At 43.0% G+C, this 24,822-nt stretch overlaps 1 protein-coding gene across 31 annotated transcripts in view; it reads left to right on the forward strand.

Annotated features, from left to right (window-relative positions):
- Positions 1–24,084, forward strand: part of LOC141793331 (protocadherin alpha-C2-like) — a 222,007-nt gene extending 197,923 nt beyond the window's left edge. For 30 of the 31 annotated variants that reach the window (XM_074673930.1, XM_074673936.1, XM_074673945.1 and 27 more), the window contains 3 exons: positions 9,520–9,584; positions 13,167–13,252; positions 21,351–24,084. In XM_074673930.1, the coding sequence (XP_074530031.1) occupies positions 9,520–9,584; positions 13,167–13,252; positions 21,351–21,658 (459 nt within the window). In that variant the 3' untranslated portion in view covers positions 21,659–24,084. Of the gene's footprint in view, positions 1–3,234; positions 6,387–9,519; positions 9,585–13,166; positions 13,253–21,350 lie in introns of those variants that run through there. The other variant, XM_074673913.1, reaches the window with a different exon arrangement.
- The last annotated feature ends 738 nt before the right edge of the window (positions 24,085–24,822 follow it).

Here is a 24,822-nt window from a genome sequence, read left to right on the forward strand (position 1 = left end):
TTTTGAGAATCTCACATCCACATCCTCCATTATCTTTTTTTAAATGCATCCCTCACAGATGCATCTTCTCCTAAAAAGCCTGATTTTTATTTCTCCAACTTTGTCCCTTGTTTTAAATTGGGTTGTTCTGTAAACAGCTCCGCTTTGTGTCACCTTCTTCTTAAACTACAGAACACATACAAATGAGAATAGGACCATTTATGTCTTTAATATTCTACTTGTACAAATTTAATCTTACATATTTGCCTTCTGCCCCATCTCCTTTCACAGGCTTGCTGAAAAACATGAGGATAATGAATCAGATGATTCAGGGCAGTATATTTGGAATAAAGATGTTAATAATAGTCTTTCCACTTTTAATCTTAAGATTAAAAACTAAGTCACGTAAGGTATCTGTGAACCAGTGTGTGTCTGACTGATATTTTAAAACAGGCACGTTCCTGCTCCCTGCAGTCACTGCATCTGTTCATGTAAGTCCTTGAATCATGTCCTCTACCCTTTAAGAATGATAAGGGGCAATGACAAAATATGTACTGACAAGTTTTCACACAAACTATGCATGTCCTTGGACTCTGCCCATGTGTGTGCGTCTGTGTATGCGGCATGCGGGCACCGTAACAGTTGCACGTAACAGTTTGTTTGTGCATGTGTAACAGAGAGAAAGGGAGACGTAAGGAGTCCTGCTTCATAATAAACCAGCTCTGACCTGCTCCTCTGTGGATCTCTGCTGTCATCTGACTCATTAAAAATAGGGGGGATTCCAGATAACAGACTCTAAGGGGAAGTAATATGAATGGCTTTTAGAGTGGCCGCTTACAGTATTAATGAGGTTGGGTCTTGGTGAAGAGGGTGTTATTAATATGGTGACCATCTTGCATAATTGATACAGCAGAGAGTGGTATAATATTCTGGCAGAAAAGGAGAACAAAAAAGGATTCTGCCCCACAAGAAAAAGTTTATGCCTTGATTTTCCTTTTTTTTCCCTTTCCTTACTTAAAACATTTATCCCTCAATAAGAACTGCCAACATCCAACGGTTTTGATTGTTATGCACTGTCATCCTTTGAAAATACAGAAGCATGAATAATAGAAAGCCTTTGAATTTAATTGAATTGGATTTCAGCACCAATTAGCTAATTGGCTGTTTTAAATCAGCATTTGTTGATGTGTGACAGGCATCTGTCTGCAGGTAGCACACCGATGATAGCTTCATCTGCATCACCCTTGAGTAATAAATGAACAAGTCACAGCTCAGTGCCGTGCAATTAATGCTGGAACAGATGGATGTATTTGAAACAAGTTTGAGGGAGATCTGTAGCATTTTGACACTTTATACAGTCATACTGCTGCTGCTGCTGAGTGGGTGGGTTGCTGGGTGGAGGGCTGGACAGGTGCGAAGGTCATGTGTAAATCCAGCCCTCTGTTTGTTGCTGACGAGATAAGCGCTGCTTGTTTTCATTTGTGCGGAATTGACAAACGAAGAAGGCCACACCTCCCACCGGGTAAATCTGTTAAATGTCACGGTCAGCATGGCAGACTACATCAGAGACTGTCGGCCTCAGTTGAAAGAAACTCTCTGTTATCACTGCTGCTCATTGGAATAATAATGCAGGCTCATAACCCTGGGAGATTTTGCAGAAGCATTGCATAAACGGCAAAAAATGAAATACTCACATGTCATATTTCAGAGTACAAGCGACTTCCTGTATTTTTCCCGTAATGATGCCCTGAGAGATACCACAAACACAGCGACATTTTGCTGCTTCTCTGTCTTCCCATTTCCCCACCTCCTCATCACCTCCCAGTGTGAAGATTTGCTGCGTATCTCCCCATCCACCAGCAGCATCTAGTGATTCACTGTCTTCTACCCCTCTCCTGGGATGCCAAGTGCAGTCAGAGCTGTGGGCAGACTGGGTGTGGGTGAGAGTGGCAGCGCAGTAAAAGAGATAAGAGATGGCGTGGGCGATGAACATTCATCTTTGTCCCAGTGGCTGGGGTCAGTCCAAAGGCACTGGGAATCACAAGGCCACTCCTGTTTCATGTATGCATGTTCAATCTCACTGTTACGTTAGCACTGAATTTTGAATCCACGCTCTTGTCGTTTTTTCTTATTCCTACATGAAACTGTGAACACTGAAATGCAGATTGAGTTTGAATGTGTTTTTGTGTTTGGATAAATTTGAACTCTGTCAATGAATCTGTTATCTGGAGTGTGTGGGGATATTGCCTCATCCAATTATGGTGGATCCAATTAAAATTCTTATTAAGGACCCAAGTTCTGAGTAGTGAGGAGAAAGCTGAAGCGGGATGAGTTGGGTGTTATTGTCACCACCTCCAACACTACGCATGCTCACTGTTTGCAGTTTGACTTTTGTCAGAGCATCTCATTTGAAAAAGTGATCGTGTTCAATTTAATCCCTGTTATATGAAACTTCAACATAAAACTTTAGTTGTGATTGAATTATGAAAGAGGTTATAAATAAGGAGTTCAAGCCCTTCTCACATGTCACTCTTATTTGCTATTTTAGCAAACAGCGTTGTCTTTACTCTGTGTGTGCTTTACCCTCAGCTACTGTCTGACAGGCGAGGTCAGCGCCCTGCTTTTTTTAGTCCAGATGTGAAAAGGGGTCACATCTGGAGCGTCTTGTCTGTGACCGCCGGGTTATCACGGTCACCGCTCATGACATCACATGCTTTGTGTTTTATGTGTGAATGGACCTGTGGCGCAAAGGGTTGCGCAGCAGTTTAATATCGGTGTGAGTGCAAAGCCTCGTCAGCTGTCAGTGCGAGGAAAAGAATGATATAATGCTGGGGAAGTAAATGAATTGTAAGGTTTGTGTGTGCGTGTGTGTCTCCAGGGTCTCTGCACCTTTCACTCGTAAACAGATAAACAGACCCAAGGTAAAACACCACAACTGCTGTCATGGTGTTTAAAAAAGGGAGACGAAACTCCTCACTATCTTTTTCAACATCGCACCTCTGACCATCTGTCTTTTTTTCTCTGATTCCAACCCCCTTTTCTGGGAGTATGTGCATTAAAACTAATTCGTTCGTTCTTTTCACAGCTGGTTTAATATGTTAATCGGTTTAATTTAATGTAATGCTATGTTAAAGCCTGCATGTGACGGAAATTTGTCTCTCCGTTTAGCTTAAGGGTCTCTAGTTAGTAATCGTTGGCTTGCATCAGTGAGGAAGTCTAATCTTCAGGCTTGTTCATAAATCAGTTCCCAGCGCACAATGAAAAGGGCGGTGGCGCTGACAAAAAAGGAGGAAAAAAACAGGAGGAAGGATTGTGTCGAATCAGTTAAACGGAGATCGGCGCGCAGATGACATTGTATGCTCCGTGTTCAGCTTCCAGATTTGAAGATTGATAAAACGGCTCGTCTTTGGAGATTTTTTTGTTGTTTCATGTGAGGCTCGATCATTTCATCGGAGGTGCTGAAATGCAGTCAGCACCGTTTGAGCGCACGGCTCCCCCTCCCCTTTTGCCCACAGACACCATCACCACATCGCAGGAGAGAGCGAGGGAGGGAGAGGGAGCACCAGGCAGCATCAGTGAAAGTCAGCTCTGCTTGGAGGAGAGAGAAATTTGAAAACAGCACACAGACGCCAGAGGAAAACATGGACGCACAGGAGAAAATTCCCTCTAAACAGGCACCGGGGAGGACGTGGTGCTCAACCTGCACATAGCCCGAGTTCTGCGCGGACTTTTCCCCCGTTTTTAATGAGGCGGGTGGGGACGCACACCGAGCTGAGAAGGCGGAAAGATTTCTCCAACCCGTCTGCAAATTCTGCCTCCCTGCGATGGCTGTGGCGGCGCGATGCTGTTACAGTGTAAAGGAGAGTGTGCCTTTTTCCTTGTATTTGTTTTTCTTCGTACTCAGTGGCCTTACAAATGCACAAATTCGGTACTCCATCCCGGAGGAGCTGGAAAACGGGGCATTGGTCGGTGACATTGTGCGGGATTTGGGTCTTGACGTGAGAAAACTTTCCACAAGACGTATCAGGATCACATCGGACAGTGGCCGCAGATACTTCACCATCAATCACAAAACCGGGAAGCTGGTGGTGAGTGACCGCATCGACCGAGAGACATTTTGTGAATTCAGTGGCACCTGTTCACGCAACTTGGAGGTGGTTTTAGAAAACCCACTGGAGGTGCACAACGTGGAGGTGGAGATTTTGGACGTGAACGATAACGCGCCACAGTTCCCTCGTGATGAATATCAGCTGGAGGTGTCAGAGTCCGCTCTCACCGGGTCCAGGTTCCCCATCGAAGGAGCTCAGGATGCGGATGATGGCTCCAACTCTGTCAAGCAGTACCGCCTCAGCCCAAACGACCACCTCGCCCTGGACTCTCATAAACCCTTCTCCAACGATAAGCACATCGAGCTGATTCTCAAAAAGCCCTTTGACCGTGAGCAGATGCCCTCTCACCAGCTAATCCTGACCGCAATGGACGGCGGCACCCCGCAGAGAACGGGCACAGCCAAAATCAATGTACGCATCCTTGACGCCAATGACAACGTGCCTGCGTTTGACAGCTCTGTGTACAAAGTGAAACTATCAGAAAACTCTCCCAAGGGGGCTCTTGTGATAAAGCTGAATGCAACAGATCCTGATGAGGGCTCAAATGGGGATGTTTTTTACTCCTTCAGCAGTTACACACCAGAAAGAGTCAGACAGATGTTCTCCATGGACACAGACACAGGGGAGATCCGTGTCAAAAATAACATAGACTATGAGGAGACAAACTCTTATGAGATGTACATACAAGCCATGGATAAGGGCCCAGCTCCTGTGGCAGTGCACTGTAAAGTAGTTGTGGAAGTTTTGGACGTTAATGACAACATTCCTGAGATTGTACTGTCTTCACTCTCCAGCCCTGTTCGAGAAGACGCCCGGGCTGACACCATGGTAGCATTGATCAGTGTGAATGACCGTGACTCTGGACAAAATAAACAAGTTACCCTAGAGATCATGCCCAATTTACCTTTTAAAATCAAGTCCTTCAGGAACCACTACACCATTGTCACATCTGCGTTCCTGGACCGGGAAACAATCTCATCTTACAATGTCACTGTCAACGCTGTGGATGGAGGAACTCCACCTCTGTCTTCTCAGATGACTTTTAAGGTGGACGTTGCAGATGTGAATGATAACCCACCTCGCTTTCAGCAGACATCTTACACTGTTTACATCACAGAGAACAATGCTCCAGGTGCCCCTTTGTGTGTTGTCAAAGCCACAGATGCTGACACTGGAGAAAATGCTCGCATCACCTACACTGTCCTCAACGACAACAACCATGGTATCCCTGTAGCCAGCTACGTCAGCATCAAACCTAAAACAGGTGAGGCCTATGCCTTGCGAGCCTTTGACTTTGAGAAGCTGAGGGAGTTTCACTTTCAGATCAAAGCACAGGACAATGGTGTGCCTCCCCTCAGCCGTGTGGCCACAGTGTATGTTTACATCATGGATCAGAATGACCATACACCCAGGATTGTCTACCCGCCTGCCAACGGGAGCCGCACCACAGAGAAGCTGTTAAAAAACACTGAGGCAGGGACGCTGGTTAGCAAGGTGATAGCGTGGGACGGTGATGCCGGGCAGAACGCTTGGCTCCTCTACACCTTGGAGCAGACCAACACAGACACAGACCTGTTCAAGGTGCATGAGCACACAGGTGAGATCCGCACCACCAGGAAAGTCATAGAGGACAACTCCACCACCTTTGTTTTGACAGTAATGGTGCGTGATCACGGCCTCCCACCACTGTCCTCCACTGCCACCATCCATGTGAACGTAACAGAGCCTCCACCCAAAGTGGCCCCGGACCCCAAGCGCATCATCAGGCCTAACAGTCCCCTAATGTTCTCCAGCGTCACTATCTACCTCATTATCGCCCTTTGTGCCACAACATTTGTGTTCCTGGTCACCGTCTTCGTGCTGGCCATTGTGCGTTGCCATGCCTACTGTACCCAGCCTGGCTCCTGCTCCCCATGTTGTGTGTCCAAAAAGAATGTTCCAGAGGGGGGTGCTCCAGCAGGTGGTGGAGGGGGTGGGGGAAGACCTGCAGCTGGAGGAGGTGCTGCTGCTGCTGCTGCTGCTGCTGGTGGCGGAGGGCAACAAAACAGCAATGTGGCCCTCCGCCGTGACCTCAAAGTGGAACCTCACTATATTGAGGTGCGGGGAAACGGGTCTTTGACAAAAACGTACTGTTACAAGACATGCCTGACTGCCACGTCAGGGAGTGACACTTTTATGTTCTACAACACGGGGCGGCCGCACAGTGGCACCTGGGGCTCAGGCTACGTCACCAGCCACAGCGGGCAGAGCCAGATATTTGTACGGCGTCTCAGTATGCCAGATGCAACTGCCATTCAGGTGTGTCTCCTCTGGGATATATGTGTTTATGTTTAGTTGCCTCATAACAGTAAATGATACACAAGCACATAAAGCTCCTTAAAGAAGAATTCTCTGAGAGTTATGGCTCAGGTTTAGCTCAAGGGCGTTGTTCTTGCAGTAGGATTGCAGTTGACATTTATAGCTTAAAGCTGCTGAAGCGTCTTCTCTCTCCTTCTTGCGTAGGATGCTTTAAAAACTCATTTTTCTTGCTGCTTTCTGAGATCGATTTTTCCACTTCAAAGTAGAATATGAACATTTTTGTGCATGAATGTATCAGTTGTGTTTCACTCTTAGTATCGACTTGGCCCTGTAGCTTAAACAGATCCAAAATATGACAGTTTTGTTTATGTGTGCTTTAACGTTAAGCTTTATTTGGGGTTATATGAGAGGGCCATTTCTCATCAGGTCTCTAACTTGATACTAGATCGAAGGCAGGCATATACAAGTGTGGGTAGCTTCTCTGGATTGTGTATTTATTTCAGTGGGTAGGTGGGTGCACTCTGACTTGCTGGATGTGGTATCTTTGTGTATGTCCCACGCCTGCCAGAGACCAGTTGTTAGTTCTTGAAAATGTGTTTTTAAAGACCACCTCTCCATCTTTCTTTCTCTCTGTTCCCTGTTACTTAGTTATTGTTTTTAGAAGTAGAATGATTCAGTAGTTCACCTATGACCCCCACCCTATCAGTGTTATTTGCCCACTCTGGCTTTCTGGCAACAGTTTTCAAGTCCAGCGGGTCCAGAGGGTATTTAGCGGTCATCTCTACAGAGAAGTAAAGTCTGGGAAACAGTGCAGGCTTTGCCGAGTACAAGGCCACCAGTCCCACTGCACCAAAATATCCTCTTCTGGTCACGTACCTCTCTGGTGCTGAGCAGCAAGCCAGAGTTTGGGAATTGGTCAAAAATGTTGGCAAGAGGAAGAGTCTGTGTCAGAGTTTAATTAAGATAAGAGCTTCATTTTAGAGATTCCTGGTTTTTATTCAGTGTAAAGGTTGTTGGTTACATGCACAGTCGTTTGCATCACTTTTGTTTGTAGTTAACCAAACCGTGTTATTAGGAAAAAACAAGCGTGAATTGTTCTCTGCATAATAGTGTTTTCTCCAGAGCCTGCTGGAGCCTGTCTCTGCAGTGCAGAAAAGAAAAAAGAACAAGCAATAAAAAGAGGAGCAGAGAAATGTTTAAGGTAATTGTTCTGTTATCATTTGACATGTTCCTCATTAATGCCAGTCATGTTTGTTCTTGCTATGTTATTAACTGGCAGCGATGTGTTTTTCAGCACTGTGTGTGGATTGGCTAGCCCCGCGCAGATGAGGCAGGGGATGAAAGGTGATTGGACACAGTGTTGATGGCGGAGGTGTGAGCTCTGTATCCATGCTAGGAGCGTTCACTCAGAGGGAGAGAGAAGAAAGGAGGGGGAACTGCGAGAAAACGATCGAGTGGCCAAACCAAACGCTTTCCAAATCCAGTTATTAACCATGTGCATCTAGGAAGAGAAATTAGTGAACTAAAAACCCTCTGAGTTTCATTTCCATCAGACTTTGATTTCTGATTCGCAAATGCTGGTACAGAAGGCATTGAATGTGTGTGTCGGAGCTATGTTGTTTTTCTGTTCTCCTGTGCAACTGTCTTATTTTGCATGTGCATCTTCCCTTGAGAGTAAACCAGAGATTGGACATGTTAAGATTCCAGATGCTTCTAATATGGGTGTGTGTGTGCTAGTGTGAGTTTGTTTATATTTACCCCCATGAACACCATACGGACAAGCAGACCTCTCCCTTTGGCCACTGTCCTGCTGCAACAGTGCGAACATTTAGCAAAGCTGTTTAGCCTCATTTGTGGACAATCTGCTCCTATTTTGTTTTTGGTTTTCTTCTCGTTTCACCTTTTTATTTAGCTTTGCACAAACATCATCTTCTTTTCAGTACCAATCTCAAGGATGAATCCAGATACTGATTGCTTTTTTTGATGAGGGTTTATTTTTTTGTAGATATTTAGGTGCACCCTGCGTATCCAATATGGATAAGTGTCTCTAATGCTGCAGTGCTCTCCATCCCTGTAGACACTTTGCTCTGTTTGAATGGCTCCTGGAGGAATACCAGGCTTCTCTCATTAAGACCAAATATTGGATTTCAAGGGTGATAAATGTCTACTGCAGACTCATAGAGGTCAATGCAGCTGCAGCAGCAAGTGAACATCTGTCATATCTGAAAGGAAATGGGATTGTCTCATCTGAACTGCATGGGCAAGCAGGAAGTGGAGTGTTTTCAGTCAGATTGGTTTAACTCTGTGAATGCTTGAGGTTAAAAGTATGGAGAAGATGTATCCTCGATTCATTTATGGGGTCAACTGGTGGAGGTTGTCATGGTCTAGCATCCCCAAAATGCCCCTCCTTATCCGTCTTTTGCGAGTCTGATGCAGGGCTCAGGGGGTTCATGTGATATCTGCCCTCCCCTCCCCCCTTCTTCCTGCACCTGTGACCTTCACAGGATGAAATGATGGAGGGCGGTGGTTGGAGGGTAAAATGTAGACCAGGCTCTTCAGTTACCATAGTGAGATGTAACAGATTGAGTCAGGCAAAGTGTGTGCCTGTACACTGTGAGGTTTTGATCAGTGTAAAGAGGATGTAACAGAAATGAGACAATGAAAAGCACAGATGCAAGGTGCTGAATATAAACAGAAGCAGAACAGAGGGAGGGGTATGATGGAAAAACACAGAAGGAGGTAAAAACAGGAGAACAGAGAGTTTTGAAATATTTCTAGTTACAGACTGAACCACTACATGCCTAGCGTGAGTGGACAAACCTTGGACATGCAACCGTGGCCCACAATGTAGTCTGCTGTGGACTCTGGGCTGCTGCAGTAAAATCTCTGAAACTCTTTTGTTTTTGTGTAAAGAAATGATAAACAGGAGGAGATATATGCACCCACATCTTACAATTCATCGCTCACTTCTCTGCAAAGCTGTCACTGCTCTGACTGTGTGTGTGACTGAGATTGTGCCTGTATGTGAATGCGTGACGCTCATGCACTCGCAGTTCTTGCCATGACTTATTAATGAGCTCGTATTGGTTTTCTCCTGTACTTAAGACTCAATTCTTCTCTTTCTCTCTTGCAGCCCAAAGTGCAGAGTGGGGACTGGAGATATTCAGCCTCCCTGAGAGCAGGCGGTGTAATGCAGAGGTAAGAAACCTCTTTTTTAAGCCTTATCTCTTATTATGTTTTGTTAAAGACTAAAAAACCTAAATGTCCCACCTGATATTAACGTATTGTTCACCATTTCATAACTCATGTTAAGCACAGCCCACCCTTTTCTAATATTAAATACTGCCTTAGACCATTTTGAATGAATTGTAGCCATTTAACACAAGTATTCAGTTCATTCTGGGAGACTTGCAACATATCCCAAAGTAGTACTTCAGAAAATGGTTCTCTATATTATTCAGGCACATTGCAAAATTTTAGATACATGCATAAGAACAAATAATAAGTGTGAATTAGAACAAGGTAAAAGTTATTATACTGTCATTTCAAAGCTTCCCATCCTCTTACCCAACAGCAAAAACCAAAGATGGTAATTTTATATGAGAAGTCACCCTGCTATCAAAAGGCATGCTGTTACCTAACTATTCTCACAATGACTTGAAAAAGCACTCGTAGAAAGGTGGTGATGTTACCATCTGAAAAGGCTTCTTGTTGTTGATGTTCATGTTGAGCTGACATTGAAGTCTACTGCAAAGTCTAATCCACTCTTGACATTTCACTAAATCCGTTTTAGTTGCTCAGGAGCCAGGGGGGAATATACACAGAGTGAGTTTGACTTTATAGAGTAAACTTAATAAACACGATAGAATAGTGTCCCTTTAACTTGCCCACCTGGAAAAATTTTGAGCAAAATGATAAAAGAAAAGCTGTTTCATAAGAACACATAGATTGAAAATCTAATTTTACTAAGCAACATCACATCAGAGAGAGCGATGCAAAGGGCAGCAGGCCAAGCGCCAAAAACAATCACAGCAGTGCCAACAGTCAGCACAACACAACAACCTCAAGTGTGAGACTAAACACAACAGCTATACAGGCAACCACCCAGCTCATTTTTTATTGGACTGCCAGGTGAGACGTTTAGGTTCATCTCTTTGCCAATTCCAAGAAAAATATTCTGTGTAACTTTGGGTCTTGGCTGTTGCTCATGCTAAACAAGATGATGGTGGCATCATTTCCACCTTTTTGCTGTTTAATATTTTGTTTGGTTTTTAGAACAAAGTCCCTTAATAGCGCTGTGTGATTTCAAACTTCTTGGGATGTGGAATATGTGATTGGTGATAAAGTAAGGACAAATGAAATATGATCCCTCGTTATTTCCACGGACAGATGGAGGACTGACAGGAGGGAAAAGCAGACAGAAAAAGCTCAGTGATGTGTGAAGGGCAGATAGTCAGGTGAAAAGATGGCCTATCAGGAACGTGAGGACTCCTGCATGGCCACACCCGTGATCGCATAATCCATAGGACACTGTACCATCACCTGCTGAGGGATCAGATGGACCAAACCAATTTAAGGGTCATGCTTATGAGTTGGCATCATAATTACAAAAGCTCTAGTCTTTAATGAGTTTTCTACCCACCTTCCTATTGTCCATCATGTCTTCAGTATTAAATATCATATCAGCCTATGTCTAGAATAAATTATCAAACATTACATACTGACCATATATGTGCACACTCTGATGGCTTCAGATTAAAGACTGAGTGCCATCTGACTGTTGCTAATGATATACAAATTCCCCATAATTACAGCAGGGATTAATGAGAGTTAATGGGCTTGTGCTAACCAGTCTAACATGCTAAATCTGTCCCGTGACTCACAACCTCTGATGTGTTTTAAGTTGACAATCCTCCATGTCTCACTACCACACTCCACTAATTGTGTGTTTATAATCACAGCTTGTACTGGAGATTTTGGACACAACATCCAAATACCATGTAATGGACATGACCTATTTGATGTAACATTTCTGGCTGAATGTTGGGCGTTTGTAGTCGAGTGGATTTTGTCTGAGTTTAGTCGATGATCACTGTATTGCTGGTTAAAGTCACTTCAGTGCTAAAAATGATGAGAGAGCCTTAGGAAAGAATGAGAGGATGAGCAATGAGAGGAGAGGGCTGACATTAGCTGAAAAGTGTATCATCCCTAGTGTTGCCATTAATATTTCAATAGTGTGCCTTGGTGATGCAGTTGCTAAGCAGCACTTAAAATGGCTTCCACCTCCATCACTTTTGTTATTCTTGCAAGACCACTTTAGTAATGGATCAGAATCCAGACATTTTATAAATGCTCTCTGCATCATTTGAATACCAATTTCTCACAAAGATCTTTCAGTCTTCATAAAGTCCAAAGATTGGACAGGTGGGTCTATTTAGGAAGAGATGCCTTTACTATCACAGTTTCAGCTGATTTATCAGTTTCCGTATCTCATTTATTGATACCCTCCAAAAAAAGGGAGAATGAAGACAAGCTTCAATCTGCTTATGACATCTTACATCTTATATCAAATTATTACATGGGTGGGGCATCCATCTCAGAATAGAATAGTGAATGTGTGGTTAGACATCCTGTTAATGGATGCAAGACTTTGAGAGTGTCTTGTTATTTGGATGAACTGGCCCTTTCCAATGGATCTTGGATCATTTCAGACAGCAAGCTGTTTGCAAAGACACACCCATATGTTGATGACTCAGATCTAAATTTAAGAAAGATTACGACTATCAAGAATTTCCTCTCCCTCTTTTCAAGTTAAGGTGGAGGCAGTAAGAGAAGAGTGTTTTTGTAGCAGTCGATGGTGCTCTGCACTACGGAGAGTGTGGAGTTTTTCACTTGATGGGAGGGTGCTGAAACCCTGAGTGTGAAAATGTAGGAACAGCCATCTTTAATCCATAATCCAGAGAATGTCGGAAAAATGTAGAGTGAATATTTTAATCCTAATCAGAATTTTACATTTCTGGGAGTGTGGTTGCTGCACCCCTAACAGGTCCCCACACAGCAAATATGGCAGTTTCATTCTGTAATGTCTTGCATATTCAGATTGGAAATTTATGTTTGTGTGTAGGGGTTTTTTATTTAAGTCGCATGACACAATCAAAACATCATTTCCTAAAGTTTAAATTAGGTATACACAATACATCTGTATCATCATCAGTATCGTCTGGTTGGTCATTTTTTTAAACAAATGGGTATCGGCCAATGTATAAAAGTAGACCGAAATTTACTCATTAGCTGCCAACCATTTTCAGAGCATCTTGAAGGATCTTTCGAGACCCAAATAATATTGTTTTCTATGACCATGTAAACACCAAAACTACCTAAGAAGAGTGGACCCTCTTCTTTCATGTCTCTCTTCCTGTTTTTGATCCAAAAAACAGACAAAGCATACTTCTTGATCATCTCGGGCGCTCCATCCTTTGATCCTCTCCATGGTCGTCTTTTCTCATGATTGTGCCACTCTTTCTCTCTGAACTACCTCAACACATCATCTTAGATTTTTTGTTTGTTTGTTTGTTTGTTTTTTTGGTTTAACCAATATGGATATCTGTATAATATAATAATATATTATATCCAATATTAATATTGGATATCTGTATCGGCCAAAATTTTCATATTGGTGCATTCCTACTTGAAATAAAATCTTTGTTTATTTAGTATGTAGAATGTGTGAGCATACATTTGCTGCATGTAATGTATGTGTTTTTGTGTTTTCTGTTTCAGCTCTGTGCATATGGAGGAGTCCTCGGTGATGCAGGGAGCCCAAGGCGTCCTGGTTCAGAACTGGCCCACTGCTTCCAGTGCTGCTGGTAAGAACCAGTCATGTTACGTTCACCAAAAACAATCATAATCAACTGAAACACTGTCTTGTTTATGGTAATAGCTAAATAAAATGACACAAGAGGCCTGCTTGGCATACTCTGAGCAAGCCTAATCCCAAGGCTCTAAAATAGTAGAAAGCATTTACAGTTTAGTCCCTGGATCTCTGTGCAGCACGTATGACACAGATTCACACAGTGTAAGCTAGGACTGTCTTATAACAAGAACTCGACATTCCTTGAGAGTTTGTCAAGGCACGAAAGAGTGAAATAATGAAGAAAATAGAAATATCAGCTACAAGATCGCCCTTGCCCACTCCTAACACTTCCCACTGCTGCAGGGAGCGGAAATGACACATGCTACGGAGGCGTAGATGGATATCGCTGTGTGTTGCATCAGGAAGGGAGACAATACAAAGAAAAAGAGGGAGAGAGGGAGATACAGTCAAAAGTTGATTGGATTATCAGCAAAGTGTTTACAGAGGCCTAAGCCATGGAGCCACAGTGGGCCAACATTAGTGAAGAAGAATAATAACATCTCCTCCCTTCTATAAGTGGATTTCTCTTGTTCTGTAGCTCTTATACACACACAATCTCAAAGAAGTAAGAATGTGGGGTTGTGGACAAAAAAGATTCAAATTTTTAAGATTGCAATATGCATCAAATTAACTTCCAATAGTATCATAAAGTGCTTTCACCCGTCTGTGTATACTTTACATATAATTGCTTTACGCAAAGCTGCTGAATGCTAACTTTTCATGAAGATATGTTTTAATATTTCTCCCTCATAGAATAATCTTAAGCCGTCAGGCATTTCAGTTGCATAAAATTGCAAATTTAAGTTGAAACTCAAAGTGTTCAAAAACAAAACAGTAATTATTAGCAGTCCTGCTGTGAATCAGCTGCAGGCAAACGATGCACATGAACTAAGCTTGTTGCTTGTGAGCAAATCAGTCTAAATTTAACATTTCACACCTTCAGCAGCTTTATTTCTGTCTAGCAAACAAATATTTCAAAGGTAGATAAGACTTTAATGGGTTGCCAGTCATGAAGATTGCTCATTCATTCTCTGAATGTCATTTAGCTAGTGATGGCAGTAGAGAGTGGCTCTTAGTGATGAGGACTATATTCAACAGAAGATGAAAAGACCAAGTGTTGCATCCATCTGGCCATCATCAGGGTGAAAAAGACCTCGGGCAAAGAACTGTAAAGGAGCTTTTAGGAAAATAGTGCAGTTAAAAACATTCACACTGAAGCATGACAAAACTCCAAATGACAGCTCACTTAGTGGGTGACATTTTACCAACAGCTTCAAGTGAATGCCACATACCCTGCACTTGAGTTAAACTAAACTACATACATGGTTATGATAACCTCTGCACTGAGGAGATATTTATGTCATGATGGCAGGCCCAAAAAGATTAAAAGCGGATTGGGATGAGGGTGGGATTCTAGAGTAAAATGCAGAGGGAGGAAGGTGAGATATTGAGAGGGGTGTATCTACGATGACAGGACCAGAGCAAAGATGGCGCAATTAAGTTAGATAAAGAGGTGATTTGTTTTAATTAAGAACATGGAGACGGCCTGGTTGGTCTTTTATAGACAGGAGGCAGCGGGCTGGGCAGGCAGACAAACTGCCCACACACTAACTACTGTCCCTTCCTTTCCACACGCGCACACACAGCCTCCTCCGCTCTGCCATCGATTTCTTGCCTTGGCTGAGGACTTACAGCCTGGAGGCACTTCAAAACATGAAAGATAGAAAGATGGATGGAGTGATAGAGAGCAGTACAGGCAGCAATGACGTCTTTAGGGTGGGTCAGTGGTAACAAGATCAGATGGTGAGGATTTAAGGTGGGCTAATTAAGCTATGCACAGTGTGTGCATGCTAATCTTGCCATACCTCAGGGCCAGCTGTTCCTTCTTCATCTCATTGTTGGCCAGGATTAAAAATGGAAATATTAGCTGAGGGCTGTATAAGCTTCAGGTTAGATTTTTGGGGTTGGATTAAGGATGGTTGCAGGTTAAGAATGTCAGATTAGATGAAAAGCATTTACGTTTGGTAAAAAGCTGTGACTGGGGGAAAAGATTTGTGCTCTGGATTTATGTTGCCTCTTTTTATTTTGTCTTTAAAAACAAGATATTGATTCAATGTGGCCTGTCACATCACTATGACTCACAGTCTGTGCTATTTATAGCTAAATCATCCTGTTTGTTAGGCAGGCTGTGGACCTGAGGTAGGGAGCAGGAGTATATGGGAGTTTGGTTTGTTGTTGTACCGACAGGGTGCTGTTGTGCCTCACAGTCTATTTTGCGCTTCAACATAAGACTGAGGTAAAGCGACAACGCCCCTGGTTTCTTCCTCTGATTTTTTCGAGTGTGTCGATTCGAGAGTTGCTTTTCCGTTTGTGTGTCCCTGTCAGTGCATCTTCTTCTGCGTATGTGCCTGTGTATGTATCTGTGTGCTTGCCTGGCTGTGTCACCATAAGTGTGTTTTGGCTGCTTGCGTTTGTGTGCCGCTCCTGCTGTGACAGATGGAGTGCAGCCCACGCCCAGATTAACAGACCCACATTAATGAAATCAGGGTTTCTGCTCACTGGTGAATTCTCTCTTTCTCTCTCCCACTTCCTCAGTGTGCTTTTTTCTCCCTCCTGTTTCACAGCACTCTCTCAAAACCAAGGGCACACAGGGATTCAAAGAGAATGGTGCTGAATCTCAGCCAGATTACAAAGCAAGAAGTTTGAAAGGAATGAGAAAATAAGAAGGGGAAAAAGGGATCAGGTGGATAATGAGGTACAGAAGCAGTGGACAGAAACTGTTTGGGCGTGACAGTGAGTGAATCTGATTGATTGTAGCAAAGTCTGCAAATGGAAGAGAGAGAAAGCTGCATGAGGCGGCTGTTGCTAGGGGAGAGTGGTTAGACTAGACAGAGAGGGAGAGCTTGCAGCATTATTCTCCATCAGCACAAGCACTGTCACCATGACTCCTACCAATGTCCTACGAGGATGTAGTTTCCACGGCAACCATTCATGGGCCCCTTATATTGGCAGGGGAGAGGGAGAGAGGAGAGAAGGAGGGAGGGAGGTGGGGTTGTTATTTAGCCAAGAGTGCAAACATATGGTGGGGGTACAAAAGGTGCTGAAAAGAGGGGAGTGGAGGGAGGTGACTGTGGCGTCAGGTGAAGGACAGGATTAGATGTGCTGACAAAAAAAATGCACAAACACAAGCAAAAGCTGAAACTGAGCACAAGAGAGTGGACAGAGTAAGCAGAGGGAGGGGTGTGTTTTCGGACAGTTGGAGGTAAGAGGTGCAAAGTGGAGGAGTGCGTAAGAGAAGGAGAAAGAGTGACCTACATTCACTGGGGCGGTGGTGTACTGCAGAGGTGGATGTAGGTTTGCTGTTTTTCTTACCTCTCCAAATTGCAAACATATAAACTGAAGCTACAGGGGCGCAGAGAGGGACAGATTTGATTTAATTTAAAGGAAATTGACCGTATCACACCTGTCGAGGTAAAATAGAATCAAGGGTGGGGTCAGCAGGCCCTCATGATCAAGCCCTTCACGTTATGAAGGCTTGGCTTGCTCTGTGGCATCGTAAAACATACCTCACCTGTTTCCTTAGACTGCAGCATTATCACAGGTAGTATAAAGATATTATAAAGATTTTCTCTGAGTGTTACATAAAAAACAGAGATGTAGGTTAGGATGAGATTAAAAAAAAGTAGTTAATTTAATTCGAGGAGGGATAATGTACATTAGAGCTACATCCTGTTAGTTGTGTTTAATGGCATAAGAAATTTGGCACAATCGGAAAGGAAAGGTAGACAAGTCTAAAAGCTGCCGCTGTTTCTCTCTCTGAATCCCTTCCACTCCATCTGTTTCCTGTTTTTCACTTCTATCATCAACTCTCCCTTCATTTTCACTGTATCCCTGTTCCCAGCCTGCGCTCTCTGCCTGGGTCTCTTGGATATCTTTCCAGCTCCGACTCTCTCTTCCTCACCTGAGAATAAATCAATTTCCAACCCTTTATTTCTTTGTATCCTAGCATGTACCCACATACTTCACACAAAACAGACCCAAATAGACAGAAATTCCACAATTACTGAACACTATTTGGTCTATTTTTATTGTGTTGAGCCCTGTCACTTGGGGATGCTTGTGTCCACCATCTGCCACATGATCCATCTGGGAGCAGACAGCAAGGTGCTCAACCTGGCGTGAAACCCAAACAGGCACACACACAAACAACTCAGAAAATTATTCCCCTCCAAAATGCATATTCATGGGCTTAATTGTTCTTAAAAAAACAGAAACCAGCCTTCAAATCACATTTTATTCTAACGTCAGCTTTAATTCTCTACAAATTTCTTTTGTTTTTAGCAGACTGGGAATTAATGGTTATTCATGCAGGTATAAAACAGGTTGTTTTCTTGCTCACAGGCAATTCAGATGCAAAAATAGGAGTGAGGTTTTGAAAGGAAAAGCAGCATCTATAGACTTTCTTTTCCAAAATGAGAACTCTCTGCACGGCACTCAAACATAAACAGGTGCTGTGTGGAGCAGGGTGTGGTCCCAGCTGACTATCATAACAGTCACAGATTTCTCTCTTACTGCAGCATGGTGGGGAAAAACAGAATCCCACCTTCAGACACTTTTTCCTCCCTTTTCCTCCCCGACCCCCTCCAACCTCATTCTAGGTGGTGAGCATCGTGTTTCATATCTGCATCCTCGCACATCCTGGCCCCTCTTCTTCTTCCTCCTCCTCAGTTCCTTATGTAACGCTGCACTGCGCTCCACTGCGTTTCTGCCCAACTGGCCGATGGTAGGGTGAGACAAGGGGATGAATAAAGTAGACGTGGCAAAATGGAGCTTTGGTGATTTTAAGCGGCTGTGAAAACCTCGGGCGTATCAGGGCAGCGGAGGGACAGTCGCACGCAGTGATGCGGGACTGGAGACTGCTAAGATTAGAACTCAGGGGGAGATGTGGAAGAAATCACAATCTGCGATGCAAGATGATTTATGAGACTGACTTGTGTAACTCTAGCATTTCAAACAGAGAGGGTTAAAAATCACACAAGTCACAGATACATAGAGAGATTAATGAAGTTAGAGGCAACAAATAAACCACACTCGTCTCTAACATGCCCGGCAGTTATCATTGATGGACAAGTGGTTTAACACCCAATCACATTAATGTTGGCATAAACACTGATTGGTGTGATAAAGCTTTTTGTCAATAACTGGGAGGGACGGGTGAGAGCTGGCTGAGTTTCACGCAAGATTAGTTTAAAGGTCATGGGAAATGAGGGATAGAAAGAGAGAGTGGGTGGCAGGGGATAAGAAGAGGAGGAAGGTAGGAGAAGAGAGATGTAACCGCCCTGCAACAGCCGTCAACAAATGAGATGGAGCAATGGATGTGCTGGGACCAGTTTTGGGTTTTGGGTTACTTTTGTTGTGAAGATGGAGTTGCGGCAAGTTAAGTGTGAAAATACAAGGTTAACTTTAGAGCATCATATGGTTAACATTGTGTGCACCACCATAGCGGCATAGGGTATTAGAAATGCATTGAAAAAAAAAGAAAGGAAAAAAAGAACCCCTCAAAGCAGTGTAGACGATTACGATTTGACCTTTTATGTTTCAGCTGAGCTGAACACAGCATGACTGCAGAGTGTGCCATGATTTGTTTGGTCTTTTTATTTAAACACAGTCTGATACATTGACCCTTTCGAGAGATTTACACTGCCCTGACTTACCCCTCTCTGTTTTCTGCTCTCAGCGTGACTCATCACTCTTGGGGGTGTTGGTTTGTTTATGTCTGTAAGTTTGCATGGGGCCACTGGTGTCTCATCAAGTTAGACAGGTAATTTCTAGGAGGTAGGAAAAAGCTCTAAAGCATATACTCCGGTGCACACCAGTCTTCTGGATTTATGTGGTAGTTTTTGCTCATTTTCCCCTGTTTTTACGCTTTTTGTGTCTGCAGAAACAGGGTCATGTTTCTGTTCAGGGAGTCACATGAGCTCTTATCAACCAGAGGAAGGCTCTAGCCTGTTAAAAGAATGTGACTCTGGCTGTTTCTGTGTCTCCTTGTGGAGGAAGCAGTGACTGGATCTAGTCTGTCCCATCCTAATCTCCTCAGTCTCTTTGTCAGCTTCTGTCTCCTCTGCGCAGCTCTTGCATCTGTGTTGTAGCAGTCGGTGGAAGAGAGAGAGCTTTTGGGAGAATAGTGATGTGAAACAATTCAAATGCATGACCCACTTAGTTTCCGTGTGACAGTCCCAGTCTGATTCCATAAATATATTTGTGGGAAATAAACACAATTACAAAAATGACAAGCATGACTTGGGCTGCCATGCACTATTGTTTTTGTAACTGAAAAATCTGACACAGTTTTTCACAATGTAGAATTTGTTTGCTTGGTCTATAAAATTATGTTGAAGAGAAAAAGAGCTCATTTCCTCCATTTCCTAAGTTTTGGGTAAGGTCTTCAAATACTTAAGTTTGCTAATTTCACAACAATACAAAATACAAGCTATAGAAAGTTATTTATAAAGTAGAGAAATAAGCTATTCTCTCAAATTAGACAACGTCAAACCCTTAACTACCCAAGGGAAAAAAAAACTTTAATACCATTGTTTGTCTTAAGTTGGACAGTTTCCCAGCAGACGGAGGAGATTTACAGCAGCTTCTTCCTCTATGACTGATCAGAATTGTACGCTGAGCAGAAAACATCATGTTTGCCATGGATTTACTCCACAAACAGCTCCCACTGGGGGTTGGTAATTCAAAACTGAAAAATATGGAGAAGAAAACGAGAAAGATAAGCTTGCAAAATTTTAAGTTAAAGCAATAATGAAAACTGAAGAGTGAATTTTCATACAATATGTGTAAAGTAAAATTTGAATTTGAGTAAATTATGACAGTATTCATGACTCATGTAATGGGAATGCATTACAACACGTGGGGCTCAACCTTTGTCTCTGTGGTGTGATTGTGAATTAATGTTTTTTCCACATCACTTGCATCATCACAATTTGGGCAAAACTGAGCAACCAAATATACTGATTTGAAAACTACCTCTCCATATTTTAAAAACCTTTAATAAAGTACATTAATTTTGTCCAAGAGATGCAGCCAAGAGAAAACTTGGACCAAGCTTATTTTGGGACTTGTACTGAGGGAGAATAAGACTGAAAGCTGACATCCTCTACCCCGGGTTTGCATGAGGACAGGCTTCTTCTTCCAGACACTGCTCCTTCTGGTTGGATGGCACCACGCTCAGTCAAATCAGCCCTTTGGAAAAACAAAAATCAGAAAAGGAGACAGAGTGATACAACAAATATGCTAGGCAAGAGTGGCAAGTAGGTCATCGTTGTGGAGAGAATCAAAGAGATACTGCTGGTAGACTGTGCAGGATTCTCTAGTCACAAAAACATATAAGGTATTTGTTGGGTTAAAAAAAACTGTTTTATTGATTAAAAACATACTACAGCATGATTTAATCACCTTTCTCAGCCTTTAACATAATGATGAAGAACTAATGTTTCATCCCAGTGCCAGTGATGTTACCTCTGGGCTGAAGGGAGCCTTTGATTCATTGCACATTTAACAGTCTTGTCTTGGACGGCTTCCATTAAGTTTCACCACCTCCAACCTTTTATAGCATGTCATGGCTGCTCCTCATGGGAAGCCACTCATTACTGACCGATTAGAGTTTTACAGTGTCTGCTGTAGACGTCAGTGAACTCTACACGCTGTCGGTAGACTCTACACGCTGTCGACATTTTGACACAGTGGGCTGGATTTATGTTTGTTCAGCTAGACTACAGGTGTTGAGATAGTTTGACTCAGTTCGCGTATATTTACTGAAATCAAAAAGGGAAGGATCATCCTAAAAATTAGTTTCCTTGCTTCAGTAGTGGATCAACAAAACCAAACCAAAACCTGTATTTATTAGAAATCATGATAAATATACAGTGTAAAAAATAAAAAGGTTTTCAATGGAACTTTTCCATCAAACATCTCTTCATTTTTTCACCTATTGATTTTTTTAAAGCAAATAACCCCTTATCCGTCTTTTTTGTTTCTTTCAGATCCTGAAGGGGGCGAGGTCTCCCCTCCAATGGGTGCAGGCGTAGACAGCAACAGCTGGCACTTTCGCTATGGCCCCGGTGGTCCTGGAGCACCACCACCACACCTGAAACCCGGTGAGGTTCCCCCAGAAGCCTTCATCATCCCCGGCTCCCCAGCCATAATATCCATCAGACAGAACCAGGGCGGAGAGGACGACAAGAGTGATTTCATCACCTTTGGAAAGAAGGAGGAGGCCAAGAAAAAGAAGAAGAAGAAGAAGGAGAAGAAGGACAAAAAGGACAAGGGGAAGGATGACGGAGATGAGTAGAGGATAAAAAGTGAAATAGCAAAGAAGTGAAGGGTGTTGTTAAAACAGAGGTACCAACCAGAGTCCACTGGGCAAATGTGGAGGCTATTTTAGATTTACAAATTCCATTGTATTACCTATATACACAGAGGATATTCTAAAGTTCATTCTGTTATGAAACTGGCCTTACCAAGATTTATCTTACCCTCAGTCCCTGCTGAGGTAAATTAATAATCTTGCCTTGATAAAGAATAAAAGGATTGATTTTTGCTCCATGCCCCTATGTGCCTAAACACCCTGAGTCAACTCATGTCAGTCATCTTTTCCAACAAGAACGGATCACTCTTTGTCCTCCCCTTGGATCTTTTCTTCCTTTACCCACTGGGCACGTTGGCACCTCTGTCTTACCCCCTCCCCAACTATGATGTGTAAACCTTTCTCCCTGAGAGAAGACAAATACTTTGTACTAGAACAACAAAAAGCTCTGTGCCAGCCGAGGAAAAGAAGTTCGACAAAGAAGATTGAAACAGATGTAAGTCATCTGGAGCTGGACACACACACTACTTGTAAATAGCACAGGAGAGAGTCACTCAAACCAAGGCTTACATGACACTGCTGCAGATTCCTCTGGTATTAACCAACAGTGTTTCCTGAGATCTCGATGAAACCACATGCACACACGCATGCTCACACATTCAAACATGCATACACACACAAACCATGACAAAATAGACACGGAAAGCACTTGGGACCTAGAAGGAGGGAGAGAAATAAAAAAGAAGGGGAAATCAACTCACATCTTCTTTAAATCTAAACACTGCAAGCTTTTTACCCTGCACAGTCGCTGATGTGATGCGCATGTGTACATCAACTCTCTCAGGATGGAAGCAGCATCCTTTGCAATCACTCTGAATTTGCTCACTGCATTCGCAAGGACACAAAGAGCTTCATCTCTAACAAGAAGCCCGACTGAGAAATGCAGAGAGCAGCAGAAAGATGGAGATGAGAGGATATCTCACACTCTCCTAAGGATCGCCGAGGGGAAGAGTCCAGCTGAGCTGGCTTCTGACTCCGCTTCAGTCAGCGGACTCTGATGAAACTTAAAAAAATATTTGGAGAGTCTCGAGACTTTAACACCATCTCTTCTCCCCCTGCCGCAGCAAAAGCCTGATGCTTTCTGCTTTGAATGTTTGGTAGCAACCAGTCCTTACCTGATAACTTTGAGTTTACAACTGCTCACCTGCTTGTACTGGCCCCAAGCTGCCACGAGCCATCCTCCCTTTCCCAAACTGCCTTTTCCCCCACCGTCACCCATCCCACCGACTGCCTCTTCACGTGTTGATGAAGTTTGTGGACTTTATCGGCTCTCTTTTAAGAGATTCACTATCGCGTTCTCTGGCATATTTTTTTCCTTCCTCATAGCTTTAATCACATTTTGCTTGTCATGCCCATCCCCATTTTTCCTCAGACTCTACACCTTACCCTTGCACAGACCCCCTGCAGACCCTGCTGCTCTGAACATTGTGGTGTGCTGAGAACAGCATGGAGTAATGTGGATGAGGCCAGGGGAAGCCCTCTCAGGGGTGCTGGGGGGGTCTACGCCCTGAACACTTGTCAGATGTCTCTTAAAGTGCACAACGGTTCAGTGCTTTTAACTTGCGAGTACGACAGTATGCTGTTCATTTCCTGTTTGTAGCCACAGATGAGAGGGGACCAGGTGGGATGAGGCCGATTACAGGGATGGAGGACCAGGAGAAAGTGAGGTGACAGGTGCCGTGGGCTGGCCCTCTGCCTCCATGTACAAGAGAAGAAGGTTGTTCTCCAAATTGATTGTTTATATGATCATCCAGTCATACTTTAGCTTTTATGTAAACTGTAAATGTAGCGTAGAGTTTTCATAGATTGTCTCTACATAAGTTATTGAAACCTGCTAAAAATTCGGGCATCTACAGGGATTCCCATCCTTCAGCTATATCCCACCAATCCTCTCTCAGGAGGTCTCGAGTAAAGGGTGTTCCTCAAGACCTGCTTCTGTTGGTTCCCCCCTCCTCCCGCCTGTAACTTGTTGCCACGTCCCCAAAGTTTTGCGGCTCTGTATGACGTCACTCCATTAAGTGGCTGCTGCATGTACTGCTCTAAGGAAACACATACTATATAGAGAAATATATATATAAATAGATAGATGGCTATGATTTTATTCTTTTGTATCATCATTTTTCTTCATTACTTGCACAGGAGATATTTCTATGTACTTCTGTCAGCCAAACATCTATGTACTACAATCTTCACGCTCCACAGATGTTGTATGGCATCCACTAAACCTCTTTAGATATTTGTAAATGCTATAGTGTGATACCTTTCAACGCAAGTTTATTATTTTTCTTTTATCAACTATGATTTCAGCTTTTGAGAACAAGCAAAGTAAAAATAAAAAATGTAAAAAAAAACACTCTGTGTCCAGCTTTGACATGACGATCTAACTAACACTGTAATATTGTAACTGAAAAATGTATGATCCTATGATGAGCTATCACTTCCCTTTCACTCTAGAAAAAAATGAAAAAGGACAAAAAAATATCCAGTGTAAAAAAAACGTATATGTATTGTATGCTTGTGTTTAGTGAGCGTTCATGCTGTCATTCTTTCCCGATGTGTGGTGGTGAACTATGGTGGAAATGTGCGGTCCTGACCGGACTAGCCCAGATCTGTTGTAAAACCTTTTTTTTTTTTGTACACCCGCTCATCAACTGTGACAGTGAAGTAGTGAATTTCATTTATTTTATTTACTTTCTGACTTTTTTTATTTTACCTAAATGGATACAGTGGTAATGTGTTTTGTTAATAAATCACTAATAAAGTTTTCTTTCTTAAAAATAAAGGTGAATTTATTGTGTTGGGAATGCTGGAGTTTGTGTGAGGGTGTGTGTTTGTGCACACACTGTTACCACCTCAGGGCCAGAAACAGGGATCAAAAGTAGTTCAAGAGTAAATAATTAAACTGAAATACTGAGGGTGATCACATAACTAAAAGAAAATATCAGTGTAAGAATCATCAGTGATGTTCGGAGTGCTGGATGAGTTAAAGTGTGTTGTGATGGCAAGGATACATGCAGTAAACCAAACAAAGAAAGGTTAAAGGATGAGGAGGCAGGAACAGGCCTTCCCGAGGCCCCACCCAGCCGGGC

The sequence above is a fragment of the Halichoeres trimaculatus genome, unplaced genomic scaffold (assembly GCF_033239565.1).
Source record: "Halichoeres trimaculatus isolate MK-OKI-2021-1 unplaced genomic scaffold, fHalTri1.1 fHalTri1_scaffold_7, whole genome shotgun sequence".
In the NCBI taxonomy this organism is placed as follows: domain Eukaryota; kingdom Metazoa; phylum Chordata; class Actinopteri; order Labriformes; family Labridae; genus Halichoeres; species Halichoeres trimaculatus.